Source organism: Mesoplodon densirostris, chromosome 7, assembly GCF_025265405.1.
Source record: "Mesoplodon densirostris isolate mMesDen1 chromosome 7, mMesDen1 primary haplotype, whole genome shotgun sequence".
Lineage (NCBI taxonomy): Eukaryota > Metazoa > Chordata > Mammalia > Artiodactyla > Ziphiidae > Mesoplodon > Mesoplodon densirostris.
Genome location: NC_082667.1, coordinates 3,875,093 through 3,899,059, shown reverse-complemented (window position 1 = coordinate 3,899,059; position 23,967 = coordinate 3,875,093). Strand labels below are relative to the sequence as shown.

The 23,967-nt window shown below is 55.4% G+C and overlaps 1 protein-coding gene across 2 annotated transcripts in view; it reads left to right on the top strand.

The window, feature by feature from the left end:
- The window catches only part of CTTN (cortactin), a 33,119-nt gene that overhangs the window by 571 nt on the left and 8,581 nt on the right, over positions 1–23,967 (top strand). Inside the window, exons 2-13 of one of the 2 annotated variants that reach the window (XM_060105661.1) lie at positions 3,510–3,606; positions 5,766–5,852; positions 5,989–6,062; positions 8,075–8,204; positions 11,853–11,963; positions 13,026–13,080; positions 14,026–14,136; positions 16,350–16,460; positions 17,009–17,119; positions 17,877–17,987; positions 19,240–19,295; positions 22,648–22,717. In XM_060105661.1, the coding sequence (XP_059961644.1) occupies positions 5,766–5,852; positions 5,989–6,062; positions 8,075–8,204; positions 11,853–11,963; positions 13,026–13,080; positions 14,026–14,136; positions 16,350–16,460; positions 17,009–17,119; positions 17,877–17,987; positions 19,240–19,295; positions 22,648–22,717 (1,027 nt within the window). In that variant the 5' untranslated portion in view covers positions 3,510–3,606. The remainder of the gene's footprint in view (positions 1–3,509; positions 3,607–5,765; positions 5,853–5,988; positions 6,063–8,074; positions 8,205–11,852; positions 11,964–13,025; positions 13,081–14,025; positions 14,137–16,349; positions 16,461–17,008; positions 17,120–17,876; positions 17,988–19,239; positions 19,296–22,647; positions 22,718–23,967) is intronic. The other variant, XM_060105662.1, reaches the window with a different exon arrangement.

The following is a 23,967-nucleotide window of genomic DNA, read 5'->3' as shown; positions in this document are numbered from 1 at the left end:
GGTAGGGGCCCTCCAGGAGGGGGTGCAGGACCCGCAAGGTCGGGGGAAGGGGCAGAGAGAGGGCTTAGGGGGAGAGGTCGGGCCCCGAGGATTTAGGGGAAGGGGGCGGAGGGCCGAGGGAAACTAGGAGGAGAGGGGCCCTACGGGGAGGGGATCCAGGACCTGGAGGGTTAGGAGACGGGGGCAGAGAGCCGAGAGGGAGGGGCCTGGGCGGAGGGCTGAGGGGGACTAGGGTAGGAGAGGAGCCCTACAGGAAGGGGACCCGGGGGGGTCAGGGGCGGAGGGGCTGGGGTCTCCCGGCGGCCGGGCGGGGCAGTTCCCACCCCGCTCCCGGGCCCGCACCTAGCGGGAGGTGTTGCAATCAGGTCAGTGGAAATGCAGCGACCGGCGCAGCTGCAGAGTTGAGAGACTGTGGGTTGGGAACAGCCCCTCCTCTGGGTGTGCTGGAAATCAGCTGGAAGGGGCTCTTGGGGAGGATTCCGACGCGAGCTGGATGGCCCTGCCGGAGGGTCTCGGGTGGAGGAGGGGGACAGGGCTTCCTCCCTCTGGGATCTGGCCGCGTCGGGCTCCGGGGCGAGGAATCCTCTTCCCGCTGGACGCAGCTCCGGAGGCGTCCCGGGCGAGCGCTCCCCGCTTGGGGCTTCGCGGTGACTTGGCCCCGCGGAGCTTGGTCGGGGCTTAAGCCGCCGGGGCCCGACCGCGTGATTCGGCCCGGCGGCCCCGCAGGCCGGCGCTGGGCCGGGCCTGACGGCGGGGTGAGTCACCGCGCCGTTGCCGCAGGCGGGCCCGCTCCTCTCCTGGATGGAAGGTACTCCCGGACCCCAAGGAGCAAGGAAGGGTCCTAAAGGCCCCTCCGGACACAAGAGTGAAGAGCCGGGGATTCAGGGCTGTCTTTGATGCTCTGCCCCTCCCCCCCCCAACTGGCAGTTTGCCCCCACTGTCTGTGACTTTTAGTTGAAACATTTTGCGGGACGTATCTATAAAACACTTAAATTGGATGAACGGCATTGGTGATGCAGATCTTTGGTCCGTGGCACGCAGTGGGGGCTGGGGAGGCACATGGTTGAGGGAGAGAATGGTGGTGAGCCCCGGGGACTGCCTTGTGTTGCAGTGGCCCACATCCTGGGGTGCCGCGTTGTCCACCAGGGGTCTTGTCTTTCACTGGGCAGGCGGTGCTTTGAGTCACCTTGCAGGAGGCTCAGGTGGGAGGGGAGTCCTCTGAGCAATTGTGGTGCAGAGAGTGGGCCTTGTGATATCTGTTTTGGCTGCTCAGATGCCTTTCTGTTCCCTTTGGCTTCCTGCTGCCCTGGAGAGGGCGAGGTTAATGGAAAGCTAATTGTGCGTGGGTGGTTTCATCACCTCGCAAAGAAACCCTGTCCCCCTCCCCCAGCCCCCCAACACTAAGCGACCACCAATCTACTTTTGGTCTCTGTAGATTTGCCAGACCTGACCATTCATATAAATGGGACTGTATAATATATGGTCTTTCGTGTCTGGCTTCTTTCACTTAGCATAATGTTTTCAGGAGTCATCCGTGTTGTAGCGTGTGTCAGTGCTTCACTCCTTTTACTGCCAAATTGTATTCCATTGTATGCATAGACTGCCTGCTGTGTATCTATTACATAACATGGACACTTAGGTTATTTTCACTCTGGGGCTGTTAGGAGTAATGCGCTATGAACATTCCTTTACAGGTTTTCTGTGGAAGTTTTCATTTCTCTGGGTGTATATCTAGGAGTGGAATTGCTGGGACATACGGTACCTCTGTGTTTAACCTTTTGAGGAACTGCCAGACTTTTTCATTTTACTTTCCCACCAGCAACATAAGAGGGTTCTGATTGCTCCACACCCTTAGCAAACTTATTATTGTTTGTTTTTTGGATAGTAGCCATTCTAGAATGTGTGGAGTGGTATCTCATTGGTTTTGATTTGCATTTCCTTGATGGTTAATGATACTGTCTTTTCTTGAGCTTATCATCCATTTCTGTATCTTTGGAGAAATGTCTGTTCAGGTCCTTTCCCCATTTAAAAATACGGTTAATTGTCCTTTTTATTATTGAACTGTAAGAGTTCTTTATATATTCTCTATATGATTTGAAAATATATGCGGTACGCGGGCCTCTCACTGTTGTGGCCTCTCCCGCTGCAGAGCACAGGCTCCGGACGCGCAGGCTCAGCGGCCATGGCTCACGGGCCCAGCTGCTCTGTGGCATGTGGGATCTTCCCGGACCGGGGCACGAACCTGTGTCCCCTGCATCAGCAGGTGGACTCAACCACTGCGCCACCAGGGAAGCTCTATTTTCACTTTCTTGACAGGTGTCCTTTGAAGCACAAAGTTTAAAACTTTGTCCAATTTATTTTTTTTCACTTGTGCTTTTGATATCATATCTAAGAATTATTGCCAAATTCAAGGTTATAAAAATCTATGCTTATGTGTTTTTTTTTTCCTAAGAGTTTAATAGTTTTAGTTCAGACATTTAGGTCTTTGATCCATTTTTCAGTTAGTTTTTGTGTATGATGTGAGGTAGGGGTCCAGAGGCATTACCTCTGGATCCAAAAAAACCCAGGCTTTTAATTTTTCAAACAGCTGTTTCCATGATTTTTCAAAAACTTAAAGTATTGAGAGGGTAATACATTATTGTAGATTTGAGCCTATCACTAGCTGCCCTTGGGTAGACTTTTATAGATGCTGGCTGATAACTGCCAGAATGTACTAAGCAACCTGCAGAAGTTAGGGTTTCCAAAGGGGAAACTGAGTGTGAGGAGGGTCAGCACAGCATCACCCCTCGGCTCCTAAAGCATGGCAAGCCCTGTGCCGATACAAGTGGTGTGTGCCTGTGACTGGTTTGTTCCTAGGGAACAAGGGGATTGTATTCATCTGTAATGTCTGGCAGTGCAGTGTGCAGTCAAGAGGTGCTGAGCTGGTGGCTTGGGGAATTGGAGTCTTGGTCCTGTGCAGTAACCGTACCCGTTCATCAGAGATGCAGCCTGCTTGTCCTTTGCTCCCCGAGTCGCCCCTCTTCACATTCCAGTAGCCGTCGCCACGCTTGGTTTTATCCCAGCCACATCATGACCCCTTCCTTCAGGGAGTGCTTCTCTTATGTTATTGTTTCTTAAAAACCCAGGGTAATAGAATTTTATGATTTTTAGTAGAGTCATAAATTAGGATGGAACAGAAATGGAAAGCAGTCAGGATTCTAGCAAACAGGAAATGTATGTTAGCCGTTGAGGCAATAGTTTCTGTTTGCATTAAGAAGAAACTTCAGTTATAAATCTTTTGGAACTTCTTTATTTTCTGTAGTTTCTCACTGTGCCTGAAAATCCGTTGAGTTTTTTTGGTTAGTAAAATGCAACTCTTCCCACCCTCCTTTCAGATTGCTTTGCAAAAACCTCGTTATGTTTGGGAGGATTTCAGAGGTATTCTAAAAGGATCTCTACACGTAAAGATTTGCCCTGGGTGCCGGTCAGCACATATCCTTCTGAGCTTTTTACTCTTAATCTTTTTACAGACAGAATCATTCACAAATGCCTGGAAATTCCTCGTTGGATTCCCGTGTTTTAAACAGAGTTTTGTGAGCATCTTTCATCTTTACTTGGAAAAGAAAGGTTTGTGCACTGCGAACATTCTCCTGTGCTCTCCCACGGGTGGGCAAGGTAAACCCCTTTGACGGGGAATGAGAGGGGTCTTCTTTTGCTGGGTTTGCAGAGATTGGGATGATAACTGTCTGGGAGGAAATTTCCTTGTTTGAAAAATAAAGTCAATTTCCAGTGTTGCCTGTGGTCTAGGAAGTGGAGGGGATTCCGCAGAACTCTGGAGTGCAGGACTTGGAGCACCTCTGTCCTGTCTGAGCAGCCACCTGGCGCCTTCTTCCTGTCCCATGGTGGGCGGGGGAGGCAGCGGGCACGACGTTAGGGAGAGCCTGGAAGTGCTCACCTGCGCACGAGTGAAGCCGGCTTTGGGAAAGGTGGGCGAAGAGCGGGCTCTGCTAGCGCTATAGCCCCGTGAGTCTGGAAGAGTCTCAGGCCGGGACATTGGCTTTCACCTTTGCCTTCGGGGGGAAGTGAGCCTCGCTGGAGACCCCCGTCTTGTGTGTGACCGTCTCCTCAGTGGTTGGAACTCTAGGCAGCTGGAGTCCTGCAGGCGGGCAGCACCTTCTCCGGGACAGTGCAGTGTCATGGGGCGCACTTGGCTTGGGGTGTCAGACGCTGAGGGCAGACCATTTAGCTTCAGGCAGCTGTTTCTCCGTCTGTGAAGGCGTGCGTTGGTCGGGCTGAAGCTAGTCCGTCGGCTCACGAAAACTGTGTCAAAAGCAGTTCACGTCTGGGAAATTTTTTTTTTTTAAAGAAACTATTTCTTGGTTAAGTTCTATGTTTTACTTTAATCTCAAAAGAAACTGGTCTTTTATTTATTTATTTATTTATCTTTGTCTGCGTTGGGTCTTTGGTCCCGCGTGCGGGCTTTCTGTAGTTGCGGCACGTGGGCTCAGTAGTTGCGGTGCATGGGCTCAGTTGCTCCGCGGCATGTGGGATCTTCCCGGACCAGGGCTCGAACCCGTGTCCCCTGCACTGGCAGGCGGATTCTTAACCACTGAGCCACCAGGGAAGTCCACGTCTGGGAAATTGTTGCCATGCTTTGCCATACGTGGTCAGAGGGGAGCAAGGTTTGAAGTGGCCTTGAAGGGACATTGCTGGTCCTGTCCCACCTGGTGGCACACGATTCCCTGCCCAGGTGACGTGGCGGGAGTTGCATCTGGAAATCTGAGAGCTCTGCACCCTGATTCGCCCCCGCCACCACCTTGGACTTGTGACCCAGCGGAGCTGGCGGGGGGTGGTGGACCTGGACAGGGGAGTCTCAGGCTTGTGAAGGGCTCTCGTCCAGCCTGGATTCATACAGAAGCACAGTGACCCCACAAAGCGAGACTTGCTCGTCCTCAGTTCAGACGCTGGGATGGGGCTTCCGGTTGATTAGATGAAAATAAGCTCTCAGTTGCTTCCTGGCCTATGAAATTTTATAAGTACTTTTGGGGAGAATGAATCCATTCTTCTTATACACAGTTTTGTTTTGAAACCCTTAAAAGCTAGATTTTGCCTTTGCAGTTGTGAGGCTGCATCATTGTTCTGTCCACTAGATAAATGCACAGAATTTCAGGGCTCTGCTGAGGAGGCAAGGTGGCCAGTCTTCAGAGCTGCCTAGTAGAGGACAGGTTGGCATTTAGGTGCTATTTCCCCAAGTAGATGGCAAAACAACGCTTGAAATATTTACTGACTTGTCAGAGTCCGAGTTAAAATCATTATTAGGTTTCCGGTAATTTCCAAATTTCCAGTTTGAAGTTAAGATGGGTGCCTTTTAAAAAAATTGTCATAAAATACAACAGAATTTACCACTGGTGACATTCGGTGCATTCCCAATGTGGGACAGTATCGTTGTCATGAGACTTAGTGGGAGAGGAAGAGCTTCCCAATGAGTAAGTGCACACGTGACTTTTTTATTTTCCAGAAAATTTCCTCACTTGAGTTGAAGCCAGGAGCATTTCGTATGTGTTTCTGATGCCGGTTGACAGCTGTATTAGAGCTAAAAAATGTTGCGTTTCTTTTGTTCCTACGGGCGTCACTCAGGCACGGGGATTATGAGTGACTATTTGAGCTTGTAGCCCCCCAGCCTGCCCTGTGCCCTCTAGGGTTTTGGGGTCCCAGGCAAAGGTGTCTGCGTCGGCCTCTGCGCAGGGTTCTCTCGGGCCTCTGCAACTGTGGCGCTTTTCTTCCAGATGTGGAAAGCCTCGGCCGGCCACACCGTGTCCATCACCCAGGACGACGCGGGAGCCGACGACTGGGAAACCGACCCCGATTTTGTGGTACAAGTCACCAGTCTGCCTGCCTTCCACGTCTCCCGGAGTGGATTGCCCCAGGGTTTGGGTTTGGGTGGGCGGGTGGGTGGTTGTCTTACAATCCAGGCTGTGGAGTGCACTCGTCATTTATTTTTCTTTTCAGAATGACGTAAGTGAAAAAGAGCAGCGATGGGGGGCCAAAACCGTCCAGGGGTCTGGGCACCAGGAGCACATCAAGTAAGAGCCTTTCTCAGTATTTGTGTGACAATGATGTTCTGAAAGATGAAGAGATAAGGCAGGGATAAGAGATGAGGTCATGGCTTCATACGGTGGGATCGCTTTTGTTTTGTGACTCGATATTTTTATTTTATTTTTTATTTTTTGCAGCTTATTCTTTTTATGTATGTATGTATGTTTTGGCTGCGTTGGGTCTTCGTTGCTGCACGCTGTGACTCGATATTTATACAGTAGGTGAATGTAAGACCTGACGTATATATCTACACGTTTGTGTACCTGTACAAACGTGCTCAGTAACTTAAAAATTCCCATCGCAAATGACTTTCGTGCTTTTAGTTCTAGAGTCTGTTTTTCAATATTGTGGTTTTCATCAAGGAACACAGTTACCTAAGCTCTTCTGTCTGCTGAAGGGAGGTTTCTAAAGCGTGGGATGTCTTTGAATACTTTAGACCATAAACACCCTTCTTTAATTTTTATTATTTTGTTATACTTTTATTATTTTATCGTCATCAGTTGGATGCCATGAGCTGAATTCTAAGCATTGTGTTCTCATAAAAGCCTCAAATAGGAGAGCTGCTTGAAGCGTGTCATTGTCTGACTCGGCACTGTTGAAACTGGCCACCTCTGGGGCAGCTTGTTTTCCTGTCAGGAGGTGTAGATAAAGGGACCTTTTAGAATGTGCTCAGTCTGTGCCGGCTTCAGAGCGTGTGCTCCCGTGCTCTGATTGTGAAGGTGTCCTCACAGACTGGTGACCCGCTTTGGTCCTTGGCAGAGAGCTGGTCTTGCTTGGCCTTAGGATCTTTGCAGTAAAATGAAGCTGTTCTTGGCTGAGAGACTCAGTAGATCGTCCCGAAAAGGAGGTGAAGTCTGCAGCTCGGGCGTTTTAGACACCAGTGTTCCTCCCTCCCTGAGTCGCTGAGCCCACCCTCTCCCCACAGCCCCTGAAGAAGGGCCTGGGACTGGCCGGAGGCGGTGGTGCCAGGGGCCGACTCGGGTCAGCCGCTGTGGGGTTAGGCTGCCTTCTGACTTGATGCCATCTGGGCCTCTCATCTCTTCTGTTCCCCGTGGCTTCAGAACACGTTGGGGAGGGCGGGTTGGAGGAGAAAGGAGCTCGCTCTCGTCAGGCAGCCTCCAGGTGGGTAGAGCTCAGAGAGCACACAGGGACAGGACGGCTGTTGGTCCTTCTGTGTTCTTGGGAGGCTGGTCTTCCTCCCGTGCTTGTCGGGGTCGGGAGGTGGCCAGGCCTGGTTGGTTTTGTAGCCGAACTTCTGGGATTGTTGTCCAAACGTTGAGGTGTGGACGTGTTGTCCCTTGGGCAGAGAGGCGCCGGATCAGGTGGCCGCCGTGTTGCTGTGGGTCTCCCGACGGAGACAGCTGCAGAAGCTTCCTGGCCTGCCCGGTTTTGGCCACATCTTGTGATCTGTCCCACTGTTCCCAGTGTTTAAAGTAAAAATGGCGCTCACATTGTAAATTCTGCAGACCTCTCACTTCACCTTTGAATGAAAAGCTGGCGTACTCCAGGGAAAGAGCAGCCGTCTAAGGGTTCTGCGTCTCTGGGCTTCTGTCCTAGGGCTGCCTGGGATGCGGGGCTGTGGACTCTGCTTTTCCCCTCTGCCTCTGGGGACGTTCACAGAACTAGCTCTCCCAAGTCAGGTGTCTGATAAACGCCGAGGAGCTTTTCCCCTTAAGGGAGGAAGTCCACATTTCAGCACAACTCTGTGTGTGTGTGTGTGTGTGTGTGGCGGCGGGGGGTTTGGGATGACTCACTGTGTGAGTTCAGATTAGTTTTTTTTTCTGTTAACTGGCATCTGATTCTGAGAACTGCTAAGTTGGGGGACCAGCTGGTGGAACAATAAAGCAAACACAAGGGAGACAGGGATTGGGGAGCCACCGAGTAGTGAAACCTTGCAGATCTGCCGAGATGACACGTCCTGTCCTCGTCTGTCCTCCTGGAAAGCAAGGACGCACGTCTGTCTGACGGGTTTCTTCCTGTTTGATCTCTTCCCCCCAAGCATACACAAGCTGAGAGAGAATGTGTTTCAAGAACACCAGACCCTCAAGGAGAAGGAGCTCGAAACGGGACCCAAAGCCTCGCACGGCTACGGAGGGAAGTTTGGTGTGGAGCAGGACAGAATGGACAAAGTAAGTGCGTGGCCGCGTCGTGGTGGGGCCCTGGCGTGCCTGACCTCACCGCGGTCGGCAGAGTGGTCACTCAGGAACCTCCCCCTTGGGTGAAAAGTTGGGAGTCCACTTGTTGAGGACGGATTTGCCAGAAGTAATCCTCTCTCCATTGACCTTACCCGCGAAGGGCTCCCGTTTTTGGAAGGTCTTTTAAGTTGCTGAGTTGCTGGGGAGTGGGTGGTGTGTCGGGAGCCCCGGAGCGGGAGATCCGGTTCTGCCAGAGGCCGCTCTGTGACCAGGACGGAGGCCTGGAAGGCGGATATGGGTGTGGTGGTCACCGCGGCGGTTCAGCCTGCGGCCTGAATGCTACCCATCTGCAGACCGGAGCCGAGTCTGCGGGCCTTGTTTCATGTCAAGGGTGGAAATTCAGCCACCAGGCGTGCTGATGTCCTTCCCACATTTAGTGAACTTCAGAGAGGACCCTGGCCCCCGGTGTCATGCCACTGCCCACCAGGCTGGGGGCAGGCAAGTCCAAGTAGGTGGAGATGGAAGCTGTTAACAATGCAGCAGCCTTTGCTGGCACTCAGAGAAGGGACTGGATCAGCTGGTGGGGCTGGTGTCCGCCCTGCAGAGAGGACGGTAGTCCGTAGCGCGTTTGCAGTGAAGCAGGTTTGCAGTCTTTAGACGTCCCCAGAGAGGTAGGTTTCCCAGGCTGGTAATGCGAGACGTCTGCCTTTATTCTGTGCAGAGGTATCATCTGGGTCGGGTTCTGGGCTGTAATTCCACCCCTGTCCCCCTTGTGCCTGGATCGGACTTGGCATCTGAGCTGGGCCTGGAATGACACGGCTGTGTCACAGTGTGCCGTCTGGGCTCTGTCACCACAGAGTGGATACATGGGGACCTGTGGGCACCCCAAGCCAGGTCTGAAATGAGCCTGGAGACGGAGTCTATGAAGGGCAGGCTGCAGGAGAGAGACAGGGACGCCCCCAGTGACCCCGTCACTCCCAGAGACATCTGGACAGCACACAGGGGCGTGGGGAGCAGAAACCATCTTTGGATCCTAGAAAGTCTGGTGGCTTTTAGGAGCACAGACGGGCAAAATCCCCATGTTTTTCGGGCAATGAAAGCATCATGTAGGTAGAAGCCTTTCCCACCCAACGGAGTCCAGGCTCTCAGGGTTACGGGAGTGAAAGCAAAGAGACGTTCAGTATAAATCTGGGTCCCCAGCTCTGGGTTGGAAAAACCTGTTGGGGAGAACGTTGCAGATGCATCCAGGAAGCTCTGGGTAAGGACAACGAAACGGTTGTTTGGCTGCTGCTGGACTGCGCTGTGCCGCCTGAGCCTCATCACCCTGGCACCCCCAGCCCAGGCCCCTCTGGTCCTTCAGCCTTCCCGCCGGCCCGCGGCTGCCTCTCTCCGTGCTTTGTCTGCGCTGCCTGCTGTCAGCGTCACTCCTGCGTCGTGCTGTCCTTCCCGTTGAGGCCTGGACGAGCTGTCCTCGCCTCGTGCTGGGCCTGGCACCGTGAAGGCGCTCAGCGGACGGTGTGTGAGTGCCTGGAGCCGTGTGTTGACGGCACCCGGACGGCTCAGGGAACCCAGCCCTCACTCCAGCCGGTGGTCCTCCTCAGGTGGATCCAGCGGGGGCGCCGCGGTCGGCGGGCGCTTCCTCCCCCTGCACCTCCCTGCACACCTGGCAGCTCACTGGAGCGCCACTGGACCAGCCTGTCATCAGAAATCACTAAGGTTCCAAACCGAAACAAATAACCCTGAAGTTATTCATAACTTGTCCTTTCCAGAAATTGAAAAAAAGCCCTGAGATCTGCGTGTTGAGACTGTGTGATAGAGACTTCCAGAAAAAAACGCATCTTGGGCAGGCACCTACTTGTGAGAGGATTGCGGACTGGGAAGGTGCAGCAGCCATCGGGATCCCATCTGCGCTGTGGCCTGAGCATCTCGCACGCCTCTTTCGGGGCTCAGAGGGGGCCGTGGTCCGTGATGCAGGTTTTGTTCCTCGCCAGGCACATCTCGGGACCAGTGTACATTCCTGCTTTTGGGAGCGCTCTGCCCGGTGCTGACTGTTCAGTAATAAATACGGTCTTGTCAACATAAGATCAAGGGCAGTTTGAGGGATAAATCTGTTTTGATCAAAAAGTTGGAAAAACTAATAAGCTGTCACTGGCCATATTTTAGAGCAGTGTCCTTATAACTTCTTTGTGATGAAGAGTCAAGTTGGGGAATCCTCTCTGCGTGCTGCCGCCTCCGGGTTACTCTGCTGACGTTCTCTGGGTGAGACCCCAGAAGCTGCGGGTGGGTGGTCTCTGCCACAGAGGTTTTCCGAGGCTGCTGTGCCGTGGATCTGCTGTTAGCTACGGGCATCGGAACCAACCCGGAAAGGAGAGAAAGTAACAGCTCCGAACTTTAAAGTAGAACCTACTTGGCTCCCTGGGCTGTGGAAAGAATGCACACTCCGAGTGGCCTGCAGAGTTCTCAGTTGTGGCGGTGACTCTGCAGTGGTTGGATCCCAAACCCAGCTGCTGAAGTTCTAGATAAACAGGAAGGGGGTCCACGGTGCGCTAGCGGGTCCCTCACTGTAGGAGGGGCCCGAGGCGGGGTGGCTCACTGGAGTAATAGTTAACCAGGGTTTGGATGTGCCTTCTCGCCCCGCGCTGGGTCATGTGGCAAGCATGCGTCTTGTGTCCTCGATGTCCGCCAAGGGGTCCGTGACCACTGTCCATTCTGCTGAGGGAGCCTGGGACCCTGGTGCCGAGCACTGAGGGTCAGGGGCCTGGGAGGCTGGAGCAGGACGGGGGCCGCTCAGAATTCGGGGAGTGTTTTCAGCCTTGCGGCCGCCGCAACATCTCAGGCAGCTCCCGAACCAGCTGCGTTGTTGAGACACAGAGGCAGCCGTAGACGTTCTGTGAGTGCATAGAGGTGGTATGTTCCGGAAAGCTTTATTTACAAAAAGTCTCAGTGCCGGGCGTGGGCCCTGGGCCATGGTTTGCTGACTCCACCGTGGGAAACGCTGTGGAAACCCCGGGGTGGACTGCTTGTTCGCCACGTGACCTTGAGACGATGTCACCAGACTCCCTTCCTGCCCGTCCGTGGGGCTGATGACGTGCTGACGGGCCCACTCCGCTCCCGGACAGGCTGGGTGCACAGTGGCTCTTGACTCTGAACGCGAGGCGTGACTCCAGCGCACCTGTCTGTGTCTCGATTTGTCAGCAAAATGCATGTGGTGTCCTAATTCCTGGGTCCCGTGGTGTGAAAGTGTCCCGTTTGAGTAGGGTGATTGTTGCTAGCAGTCTTCCCAGAGCTGGATCTCAGGAGTCACGTTGCCGGCTGCTGGCTCTGCGGTTTCCGGGTGGGGCCTGGCCTCCTGGTTCTCCATGCCCAGTCATGTCAGAAGTCCCCCTTGTGGCCGGGCTTCTTGGGCAGCTTCCAGGGAGGCCTATACAGAGAGGGTTCGGGGAACACCTGACCGGTGGCCGTGGCTTGCGATGCCCCCCGGGAGGCAGCTCCCCCCAGGCTAACTTCCACGTTGAGTGGTTTCAATTAGGGTCACCCACGCTGACCACAGGTACGGGCTGCCCCCTTAGACCCCGCACGGGGGGCGGGCAATGTGGGGATACCGGCGGGAGTCTGACACTTCATTTTTGCCACCTGTTCCAGTCAGCTGTCGGCCATGAGTATCAGTCGAAGCTTTCCAAGCACTGCTCGCAGGTCGACTCCGTCCGGGGGTTTGGAGGCAAGTTTGGTGTCCAGATGGACAGAGTTGATCAGGTGAGTGAAGCATCCTGGGCAGCTGGCGCCCGGGGAGGGTACGGGAGCCAGTCCTCGTAGGTCAGAGCACACCACCAGGTGTGTGTGCTCCGGGCCTCGACTCCGTGGGACTGCAGGGTGTGCGTCCTGACCACAGGGCTCACAGGGCCCCCCTTTCCAGTTGCTTTGAGATGATTGGCTCTTTAAGAGGCGAGAACAGGGACTTCCCTGGTGGTGCAGTGGTTAGGGCTCCATGCTCTCACTGCCAGGGTCCCGGGTTCGATCCCTGGTCGGGGAACTAGGATCCCACAGGCCGTGCGGCCAGACACACCAACAAACAAAAGAACAGTCAAGTGTAAGGGGTTTTTTTACTGATTGCTGTAGAAACCTCCATGTTGGTATCTACTCATCCGATGACTCCGGGACAGCCTTAGATTTGTCCCAGGATGCCAGCGGGGACTGTTTACACCCACTGTCCCTGCCTGGATGTCACTGTGACAGGGATCCCCCAAGGGTGTTCAGAGCGGACTGGCAGAGGGCCGCCCGCTTACCGCGCTGTGCTGAGCGTCCGGATGCTGCTCCACTGTTCTCGAGTCCCTGGCTCAGGGCCGTCAGCCCCTTTGTTTTATGTCCTGGCATTGAGAGCCTGGGCTTGGGGGTCAGGCCAGGCTGTGTGTGGCCACGGTCCCGCGTTTGCCTTTCCCCTGGGCTGCGTGCGTGGTGCCCACCTCGGTGCCGGGCCTTGTTCCTGCTGTTCGTGTGGCTCTTGGGGACCCCATTTGAGAAGCGGGCTGATGGGAGTCAGCCCGGGTCGGTGTCCTGCGGCTGAGCTCGCTCCGCGGGGTCCGCCACTGGTGGGGAGGCGGGGAGGGACAGGCCGCTACGCTCGCAGCTTGGCCCGGGCAGCCCCCGGGCTTCCGTGAGCGTTTCACGGGGTACAAATTCAAAACAGCAGGGCTTTGGGTGTTAATGGCTTAGAAAATCAAAGATCAAAAGATAACATGGTTCATGTTTTTTAAAGTGTCCTATGCATCGTGGATCCAGGCATTTAAAACTACATTTCCCTTTTCTCTGTGACTGCAGTCTGCTGTGGGCTTTGAGTACCAGGGGAAAACTGAGAAACACGCCTCGCAGAAAGGTGAGATGTGAAAGACTCCGGGAAGGCAGCCCCGCCTGCTTTTGGAGGGCAGGAGCACGTTGTCACTCGAGGCCTCTTCCTGGGGGCAGGGGTGTCGCCACGGGCAGTTCGCTGCTGTCTTCAGGTGTCTGGTCTTTTGGGTGTGGTGTGACAGTGGGGTCCCCGCCACGCAGCCCACGAAGCGCTGGCGTCTCGTGTCCCCGTGCCACCTCCCGTGTGGCAGCAGAAGCTGCTTCCCCTCATCCATGCAGCGTTGACCCCGAACACTTTCCTCTCTAACTTGGTTGGCAAAACTAACTTTCCCCTGAGGATGGAAACAGAGCCGTTACATTACCGACGTTGTCAGCGTGTACGTGCGTCTTTAACACGGCGTAGGCTAATCTTTATGAGGTAGTGCTCCCTGGTAAAGCCTTTTTGTAAATGAAAGCCTGTGGGATCCTCGTTCCCTGACCAGGGATCAAACCTGTGCCCCCTGCAGTGGACGCGTGGAGCCTTAAACACTGGACCACCAGGGACGTCCCTTGAGGTGCTTTTTGCAAGCTTGTTTACTTTTGCCTCTTGCGGGTCATCCGATGACCCAGGGAAGTAGCTCGGCCTGGGAGTGCTCTAGGCGCCGCCGGTCCACCCAGCCCACCTGGCTCGATGTGTTGGAGGGGTCGGGTCTTTTCTAGAAAGACCCGTGCAGCTGCGTAGCTGTCTTTATACACTGACCTTTATTTGAACGGTTACTTCCCAAAGTGGGCCTGCAGCTCACCTCTGCCCTCCAGCAGTTGAAAGGGACCAGACTGCAGAGGCACATAGACACGTCCAGCGTCACCCGTGTGTGACAGCGGGTAGCTTGTACATTTTAAGATGCGTGCTTGACTTCCTGGTGAGTCTTGCTTCGTTTAACCAAGGTGGCACTTGGCCTGACACGCTTTGCTGACCGCTGCCCTGTGTCCCCAGACTACTCGAGCGGCTTCGGCGGCAAGTTCGGCGTGCAGTCTGACCGCGTGGACAAGAGCGCCGTGGGCTTCGACTACCAGGGCAAGACGGAGAAGCACGAGTCGCAGAGAGGTGGGCCGCAGTGGCGCCCTGCTGCCCGTCAGGCACCCCGGGCCCCGTCGTTTCTCATGCATTCACCGACACACACCCAGGGGACTTCTCCCTGATGCAGATCGGTTTATATTATATTTATATAATTTTTCTAACTTAAAAGTGCTTGGATGTCCCTGTTACTTTCTGGACGGTGTAGGTGGTTTGTCATATTTTTTTTTCTTTAAAGATTTACTTATCCATTTTGTTTATTTTTGGCTGCATCAGGTCTTGGTTGTGGCACGTGAGCTCTTCGTTGTGGCGCGCGGGCGCCTCTCCAGTTGTGGCATGCGGGTTTTCTCTTCTCTAGATGTGGCGCGCAGGCTCCAGGGCACGTGGGCTCTCTAGTTGAGGCACGCGAGCTTAGTTGATCCGCAGCATGTGGGATCCTAGCTCCCTGACCAGGGATTGAACCCACGTCCCCTGCGTTGTAAGGCAGATTCTTTACCACTGGACCACCAAGGAAGTCGCGGTTTGTCGTAATTTTGATGACTGCTGAGTCCTCTGTTCCGTGGTCCACTTAACTGTTCCTCTCTGGAATGTGGAATTTACGTTATTTCCAATTTTTGATGTTAAAAATTGCCTGCAGGGACTTCCCTGATGGAGTGGTTAAGAACCTGCCTGCCAGTGCAGGGGACACGGGTTCGAGCCCTGGTCCGGGAAGATCCCACATGCCACAGAGCAGCTAAACCTGTGCGGTACAGCTACTGAGCCTGCGCTTTAGAGCCCACGAGACACAACTACTGAGCCCGCGTGCCTAGAGCCCGCGATCCGCAACAAGAGAAGCCCCTGCAAGGAGAAGCCCGCGCACCGCAACCCAGAGTAGCCCCCGCTCGCCGCAACTAGAGAAAGCCCACACGCAGCAACAAAGACCCAACCCGAAGTAAACCTGAAGACCCGAAAGTAAAATAAGTAAATTCGTTAAAAAAAAAAAAAATTGACTGCAGTGAATATTCTGTTATATACATGAGTGATTATTTAAAAGAATAAATTCCTAGCAGTGGAGTTGCTGGGTCAAAAGACGTTGAATTTAAAATTTTGATAGAGCATTCTAGATTGTCCTTAGAAGCCATCCTGACTTTCCCTTCACTGTGATGTAAGTGATCAGTTACGGCCCTCTACCCGCTGAGGTGTGTGTTTATGGAGCTTGACTTAAAGATTCAACCCCCGCTGCAGAGCTCCTGATCTGTTGGTGGTTCTGCATCGTTTGTTTTGTTTGGCCTGCACATGTAAATTATTTGAATAATGGCCAGCGTATAAACTGAGAGCTCACGTATTTTTTAAAACCCCAGATTTTTTTAAGAAACAAAAATGAAAGCCAGCACTGGAAACCCCCACGGGCTTGGCATTTCCCCAAGGGGATGGCCGTTGGGCCTGAGGGGTTCCTGTTTGCTGAGGGCCTGGCTTCCCTTACACCTGGCGGGGCCTGCCTGCCCTGAGGCCGCTGGGCCTGCTGCATGGGGTTCCTTTAAACTCTGCCTTCTCTCTCTGCTAGGCACACCCCTGTACTCCTTTGCCCCGTATGCCCGCTGCCAGTCAGCACCCGCTGTTGGATCCTGTTCATTTTTACCAGATTTTCTCCCCGAGATGTCCTTGAAGACGATTAAATACGCCTCTGGGCAGTCGGGGAGCAGAGGCCGAAGTGCCGGGAGCAGCCCTAGGCGTTCCCGGAAGGGATTTGATCTCTGCCTGCGTTCTGCTCCGTCAGTGTGTCCGTGATGGAGTCGTGCCTTAGCGTAAAGATAGCTACTCAGTATCATAAAAAATTAGCTTTGAGTTGAACTGACGTTTCTGGAAGGTAGTCCATGTTTATCCTGTTCCTTTGGCGGTGCCCCCGTTACAGCTCTGCCAGCTTTGGTTAGGAGGTGGGCTGCCCCTCCGAGAGCTTGCTCCCGTGGCTCATCCTGAATCCAGAAACTTTATGTCACCTGTTACCTCACACTGTCTTTTGGGGTGAAGGAGGGGCGCCACACTTGTCCGTCTGCTCTGTTTGCTGCCCTTCATAGTTCCATCGTTACATACAAAGAATGCTTTTAAATGTTTCCTACGTAAGTGATCTTGGAGTGAGCCTCCGAGAGTTGAGGTTTGTTTTTTTAAATTGAGTGATTAAAATACTTCCTTAAAGACTGCGAAAATCCACAGCGTGCTCGCTGACCTTGTGGCTGGTTTGTGAACAGTACTTTTCTCGTTTGCAGATTACTCCAAAGGTTTTGGTGGCAAATACGGCATCGACAAGGACAAGGTGGACAAGAGCGCGGTCGGCTTTGAGTATCAGGGCAGAACCGAGAAGCACGAGTCCCAGAAAGGTGGCTTCCGTTTTCCCTTATTATCCAGCTAGCAGCTATTCACGTGATAGGTGATAACCAGAACAGAGATGGAAAAACGGAACGTAACTGGGAGCCCTTAGGGTGGATGTCTCTTTCTGTTAAACATTGAACTTTAAAACAGAAAATCCAAAAACAGAGCTGTTAACTAAGAAAGGCAGTCCTTAGAGCTCTTTTAGCTTGAACACGGCAGTGGCGTGGCTTGTAGCAGGGGCCGCGTGTTGCACGTCTGTGTACATGGTGAGACCCAATGGCGTGTCCGTGCTGTGACACTGCATGCCTCGGGGGTTCCTGTAGGGGGTCCCGTCGGTGTTGATCCACGGTGCCGAGATGGTAGATGAGGTTATTTTCCCGACACACTACGGGGCGGTCCTCTTAAGGAATGTCACCTGAAGTTTCACCAAAGGTCGGGGAAAGAAAGGATGGTTTAGTGAATCGTGTACGTTGAACTTCACGGAAAACCTGCTTTCTCCCTGTTGACGCGAGCTGCCCATTAATAACTCGATTATGGCCTTTTATTGTCCACGCAGACTACGTGAAAGGCTTTGGAGGGAAGTTCGGTGTGCAGACAGACAGACAGGACAAGTGTGCCCTTGGCTGGGATCACCAGGAGAAGCTGCATCTGCACGAATCCCAGAAAGGTTCGTTCACGCTGGCTGCTCGCCCGCGAGGCCCGTCGAGAAGTTCCTTTCTGTTTACAGGTCCACGTGTGCCTGGCCTCACGGTACTTGTGTCGCAGTGCTGTCCTGTCTTCAGTGGGGGAGGGGGTCCTCTGTCCCCACGGCTCTGGAAGGACCCCTCCGCCCGTAGTGATTCCCCCTTCCCCCTTGCGGGGCTGCAGTTGGGCGGGGCAGGGCGCCTGTGCTCGCCTGGGCCCTGAAGCCCCAGCTGCTGCGGCAGTGTTCCTGAGGGGCTGCTGCCTGCCCCTCCGGGCGGCCACAGGGGTGGCACTGTGGTTGCAGCCCGAGAGGCGCCCCGTCCCTGGGAGCGTGGCCGCTGGGGCCCCGGGCTCGCAGCCAGCACGCTGGGGAGCGGGGCTGCCGCGCGGCTGTGGGGTGGGCCACGTGTGTAACGTGTCTCTTTCTTCAAGTGAGCAGAGACGCGGGCTCTTGTCTGCAGCATGGGCGGGGCCCCGCAGAGAGTCCCGGAGCACGGAGAGGCTTTTCCGAATCGGCTCAAATACAGTCGCTAACCTGCTTTCGGGCCTGGGCCGCGTGTTCAGACGTTGTTTGTCCTTTAACCTTTCGAGCCCTTTGTGACTGTTGGTGAGACTGGGAGCTGGCTCTGTCGTCTCCGAGCTCGGCGCAGCCCTTGTTTCCTCCAGGCGACGTGTTTGAGTCTAACCAAACTTGTGTTTCCTCTCGGTTGTTTTCTCCACTGTCACCTGTGGATCTTCAGATTATAAGACTGGTTTCGGAGGCAGATTTGGTGTTCAGTCCGAGAGGCAGGACCCCTGTGCTGTGGGCTTTGATTACAAGGAGAAACTGGCCAAGCACGAGTCCCAGCAAGGCACAGTTGCTCGCCGGCTCCCCCCAGCCCCGCCCAGCGCCGCCACTTCTAGCACAGACTTCAGGGCTCAGCCTCCGAGTCACTCGCTGTCACCTGCAGGGGCACCTGGGCACTTCCAGCCCAATGCTGTGCTGGAGCGGAATTCACTCGCACCCTTTCTTCCCTGTTGACTTTTTCTCTCCCATAACCGTTGGGGTGTGTGTCTGGTCAAAGGTGGCGTGAGGTGCAGGTCACTTTAACCCCGTGACGTGCCTCGCTCCTGGAGTGGGCCGTCTCTGGTCTCCCGGCGGCCTTCTGCAGCAGTGCTTGCTGTTGCCGGGACTCCTGTGAGTGTTGAGTAGGCCGCCTCCCTTCCTCTGAGACCGGGAGAAACGTGTCTGGTTCCGCCCGATCACTGGCCTTGGACCAGGGGCGTGGGGCAGGCGTGTCCACGTGGTTTCTGTGTCTCATTTGTGGTGGTGTTTTTTTGGTTTTTGCTAGTTTTTTTTGATGACACCATCTACGTGTGACTCCTTCACACAGAACCAGACAGTACGTGCGCAAAGCTGGAACTCGACAGGAGGTTTCTGGGTGCATATATTGGGAGTCCAGATGGCAAACGTGGTTTTGCTCAGAGCAGTTATCTAATGTCTGTCAAAATTCAGGCTTGGTCATTAGAACCGGGGCACACAGTTGGCAAAGAGTCATGTCCTCATTTTATGGGGCCGAGTTTAGGCGCTCAGCCCCAGTGTTCAGGGAGAGAATCACCTCGGGCTGACCCTGCAGACCGCATGGACGTGGCGTTGGTACTGCACGGCAGTGTGACTGTCATGTAGACCTGTGTTGCTGCAACCTAAGTATTTGGCTGGTAGAAGTTCCGGGAAACCTTTTCTCTTTTAAAAAAGCAAGAGAAAAAAAATAAGTAAAACAAGAGAATCCCCGCACTTGAGCTTCTTTTTAGCACTCAGTAGAGCAGGAGCGCAGAGCAGAGACTGTGCTAGGAGGTGGCGCCCTGCCTGCCACCCGCACCCCTGTCCCCCGGGAGCACGCGGGGAGCATGCCACACCTCTTTCCTGCCTCTCACCTGCTTGCTTCCGAGCACCACGGGTAGAAGCCCAACTCGCCTTGCAAGCGAAGGCTCATCGTTCCCCGTTCTCGTCCTGTTGCCCTGGGTGCATTTTCTCGGGCTCTTTCTGGACCTGTTTGCGTGCGCCTGCTGCCGGCAGCTGGCGGGCCTCAGCCCGGGACTGAGTGCCGTGCTGTCACATTGCAGACTACTCCAGAGGCTTCGGCGGGAAGTACGGGGTGCAGAAGGACCGGATGGATAAGGTGAGTGCTTCCCGGCCGGGGCTCAGTGTTGTCCGCTGAGAGGGTCGGGCGTCTGACGCTCTTGGCGGGCCGAGGCCTGTTCCCTGGGTGGTCCCTGGTCTCTGGTGGGCGCCTGGCGCGTGTTTGCAGAGCGCGAACGTTTCAGGCAGGCGTGTGTCATCACCGCGGCGGTGCCAGTAGCTGACACGCGTGCCGGGCTTCATCTCCTGTGTCACGGGTGTCCTCTCCTGGACCCCTCGAGGCCACGCTGTGAGGCAGTTCCTGTCCCTGTCACATTTTAGGGTGGGGCGGGGTCCCCGGCCAGGCAGGCGCAGCGCTGGGCCGCCGTCGCGAGCGCCTCCCGGACACGTGGCTGTGACTGTACGTGGTGGTGAACCCAGCTGGAAACCGAGCTCTTCGGTCACGCTGGCCGCGTCGTGGGGCCTGCCCTCTTGGGGAAGGCGGATCTGGAAGGTGCACATCGCTGCAGGGAGACCCCACGGCGTCCGCCCCGAGCCAGAGGCGGGGCGACACGGCCGCGCGGCTCCACGCTCGCCTCTGCCTGGGGTGCCCTTGTCCAGCTGGTCCCTCCTGCTTGGTTTCAGAGTCTCAGCGCGTCAGGTGATTGGGTTTCTGGTCCAAATTCCAACCGCGTCAGAGGAGCAGACCCACGAGCCGCGTGGAGCGTTCCTCGCTGGGGACCGGGCGTGGCCTGTCTCCCGTCGGTTCAGCCGGACCGAGGTTGAGGCCACCGTGCCCGGTCGGGTGTCTGGGCGCCAGGGCTGGTCCCCGTGGAGTTCCCTGTCCATCACGCTCCCAGCTGACCCCTCGGGGGACCCCGTCACGTGACCGCGTGTGGGCCCTGGGAGCGAGCGGCAGGGCACAGAGCTCTGGCCGCGGGGCCAGGAGTGTTCTGAGGGGTGAGAGTCTGAGCTCGGCTTTGCGGGTGGTGGGAGCTCGCCAGGGAGGACGGGGCCAGTGTGTGTGTGGGCGTGGGGACGGGGACACCGAGGACCTTGCGGGCCTGGGGTAGATGTCGTCGCAGATACAGAAGGTCTGAGAGAAGCCAGCCGGGGCCCGCTGCAGGGGTGCCGGTGGCGAGTGGCTGGTCACGACCCACTTCAGGGAGCCCTGCGGACCCCCGGTGAGGTTTTGTGTTTCGTCAGATGGGTTCTGAGCGGCCCTGCAAGGGTTTGACAGGCAAATGACGTGAATAGGACGTGCGCCGAGCAGCCCCCCTGCCTCGGGGTGGAGAGTGGATCGCGGGGGAAGCCGCAAGGCTGTGGCCCCGGTTAGGAGGCGGCTTCAGCGCTTTGATTGGTGCTTCTGGCTCGGCCTGGGGATGGCAGCGGAGGGAGAGAGATGCTTCCTTGAGCCAGCGTGGGTGCCGAAGCCCCTTCGTTTAAGGGGTGAGGGGGAGGGCCTCCCGGGTGGATGGTGGGGCCGGGTGGGATGAGTTCCCCGTGGGCACATCTGGTTGGGCTGCCAGGCGGCTCAGGTAGTTCGGATGGAGGGGGTAGGGGGGGTGCCTGCAGACGGAGGTGGAGTTGGGGAGCCTGCAGAACGGTGAGGGGGCCACAGGCCATGCAGCGGGCAGGCTGGTCAGAGGAGACTGGGCAGGGCACCTGGCGAGGTGCGGGGAGCCCACAGGGTCCACTGGTGCTGGTCTGAGGGTGGAGAGTTGCGGAGTGGTGGTGGTGGGAGGGGCCATCTCTGCCCCGAGGCGTTGCTGGGGACGTCCTGTCTGGGCAAGCCAGGTGGTGGCGCTTGGCGTCTGGCAGGGGTCTGGGCTGTGGGAGGGAGGGAGCCGTGGCATTGGCACGTTTGGGCCATGATCGGGGAGAGCTGGGTACTGGTCAGCCGAGGGGATGGTTCTGTTTTAAGGTGGGAGGAGCCCAGGCCATAGACTGGGAGGTGCAGGGAGACCCTGGGGCATGGCGGGGGGCATGGGGTGCCCCTGTGGCCAGCTGGTGGTCTGTGCTGTGCGCTTGGGAAGCCTGGGGCTTAGAAGGGTGAGGCACCTGCCCAGGTCTCAGCCTTGGCGGCAGCATGAGATCATCCCTGGGGATGGGTGGCGCAGGAACTCAGGTCTCACATAGTCCCTGTGGGTGGTGGAAGCAGCTGAGAGGTTCCGGGCAGGTGAGCCCCAGGAGAGGCCGAGACCTTGAGTTGGTCAGGCTGGACGGTGGGGAGCGGGGAGCTGGGTCCAGGTGGCAGAGGGTGGCCAGCGGGAGAGGGGAAGGCTGTAGTCGGTGGGCGGGTCTTGGTGATGGGGGTGCAGTGTGGTGGGGACCCCACAGCTGGAAACGAGAGGCTTGGGGTCGTGGTGTTTGCCGGAAGCCTGTGGGCGAAGGCAGAGAGGCGGCCCTGAGCATTGTGCTGGAGGGTTGGCCGGACGGGACGGGCAGCGGGTGTGCAGGAGCCATGGCCCAGGAGCTGGGGGGGCGCTGACCCCTTCCCTGCCCAGGCCGCAGGGCAGGCTTCCTTCTGCGCATCCTTTCTTCCAGTTCCTGTGTCAGGAAAGCAGTGACCGTCCTGAGCCCCCGGCGTGTTTCCCTGGGAAGCGTTTGTGCCCGGCGGCCAGTGCTTCCCTGAGCTGTCAGTCCACGCCCGTGTCAACCTTTATGTGGACGGTTGTCGCTGTCCTTTTAGTCTCACAGAGTTGGGTCCCTGCAGAACCAGAGTCGCGCTTACTGGGAGAGTTGGACGATTGGGGGGCCTTTGTACGTCCCAGGGTCCTTTCCCAGCGCAGCAGAGGCTTCTGGGCTCCCCTACAAATTCTGTCTGTGGCGAGAGCTTGGGAGGAACACGTGCTTGGTCTGTGGTTGTGAAATGGAGGCATGTGGTAGGGTTTTTGGTTTTTCTGCTTTTTTGAGCAGTTTGCTCAAATTGGAGAGGAAGGTGCAGAGATTTCCCGTATTCTCCCTACCTCCCCTCCCCCACCCAGTGGTCCATCTGTTACGATCGATCTGTGAACCTACGTTGAGCCTACATTGTAGGCACCCAACGCTGAGGTCGGCTTTAGGGTTCTCCCCTGGGATCGTACGTTCTGTGGGTTTGCACAGGCGTGTAGTGACTCGTATCTGCCACTGTCCATTCCTACACAGTAGTTTCTCACTGCCCTAAACAGCCTGGCCCTGCCCATTCACCCTCCCATAGGTGTGTTTCTTCTCTGACGCTGACCCATATGGTCACCAGCCAATGTGTTATCAACACACTTTTCACGCCTCTGTTAATGTGCAGAACGGGTGGATATGAAATCTTTGGGCTCTCTGGTTGGTTCTTTTGGAAGATCTGGGGCAGGCCTTTGTGCAGGGAGAGGGAAGGAAGAAAGAAAAATACGTTCCTGATCTCCCCTTTCCTGTCTTGGTAGAACGCTTCCACCTTTGAGGACGTTGCCACGGTGGCCTCCACTTACCAGAAGACTGTTCCTGTCGAAGCAGGTAAGTCCTAGCAGACCCTCTGGCAGCACCGTGGTTTTTCCCGGGAGAAGTTCCACGCTGTGTGGTGTCCCCAGGACAGTGCTAAGGGGGAAAGGAGAGTCGGCAGGAGCAGATGAAGCATTAACGGAGACCGTAGTTGATCTGTGTATTTTGGGGACGGCAGCTGATTACCTGTTCGATGCTGTTTGTTCCTGCAGAGGTTCAGAGGCACCTTTCAGACACGGGCATTGCAGCTCTCTGGCGGCGGGGATCTGTTTTGGGGGGTGCTTCCCAAAGCAGAGCTAGGTTAACTGCACGTCCTCAAGGGCCCTGCTCACTGCCGGGGCCCAGGCCCTGGGAGGTCCCTGTGGTACCTGCCGCTCCCCCGGCCGTGGCGTGTCTGAGCAGCATGTCACCGTGTCTGCATGAGTTAAGGCAGCCCTCTCCTTCCTCACTCGCGGGTGAGGACCAGGCTGCCCGCAACCTGCCCTTCCGGTGCCTGCTGCATGCGTAGGCCTCCTGTGGTCCTGGTGTCTGCTGGGGAACCGTTAAACATGGGCCAGCCTAAGAGAATATCGTTTAGTTAGGGGAATTATTATTACACGTGATGGAAGTGGTCAGTTAAACGCAGCACGTGGAGATCACCATTTATTTCCTGTGGATGCTCTGTGGGTCAGCAGTCCACACACTCTGGTGTCAGGACACTGGCAGAAATTGCTGAGGCACCAAAGAACTTTGGTTTACGTGGGTTATGTTTTCTGATCTTTACTGTGTTAGAATTAAAACAGAGACGAGAAGAATTTACCATTTTATTACTTAAACATTTAAAAGTAGTGAAACTCACATATTAGCTTAATACTTTTTATGAAAAAAATAACTACATTTTCAAAACCAGAAAGTGCAGAAGAGTAGCATTTCTTTAAATTAAGGTATAGTTAGTTGATTTACAATATTAGTTTCAGATGTACAACCTAGTGATTCAAAAGTTTTAGAGATTATCCTCCGTTTACAGTTATTGTACGATACTGGCTAGGTTCCAGGGTAGCATTGTGTTACGTTTCTGTGGAATCTCCTCCGTGTCGGCCAGCTGAGCTCTCTTAGGTGCTTCTCACTCCTTCAGTCTCTCGTGACACGTTAGGGTGGTGAAGACAATCTGGACTCCCCAGATAAGCAGTGGGAAAAGGGAAGAGTATTTTACTGGCCGTTTCTGGTCGTGTTCTCTGTACCCCAGTCCAGCAGGCAGCCGTCCAGTGTTTTTCTTAAAGGTTGGT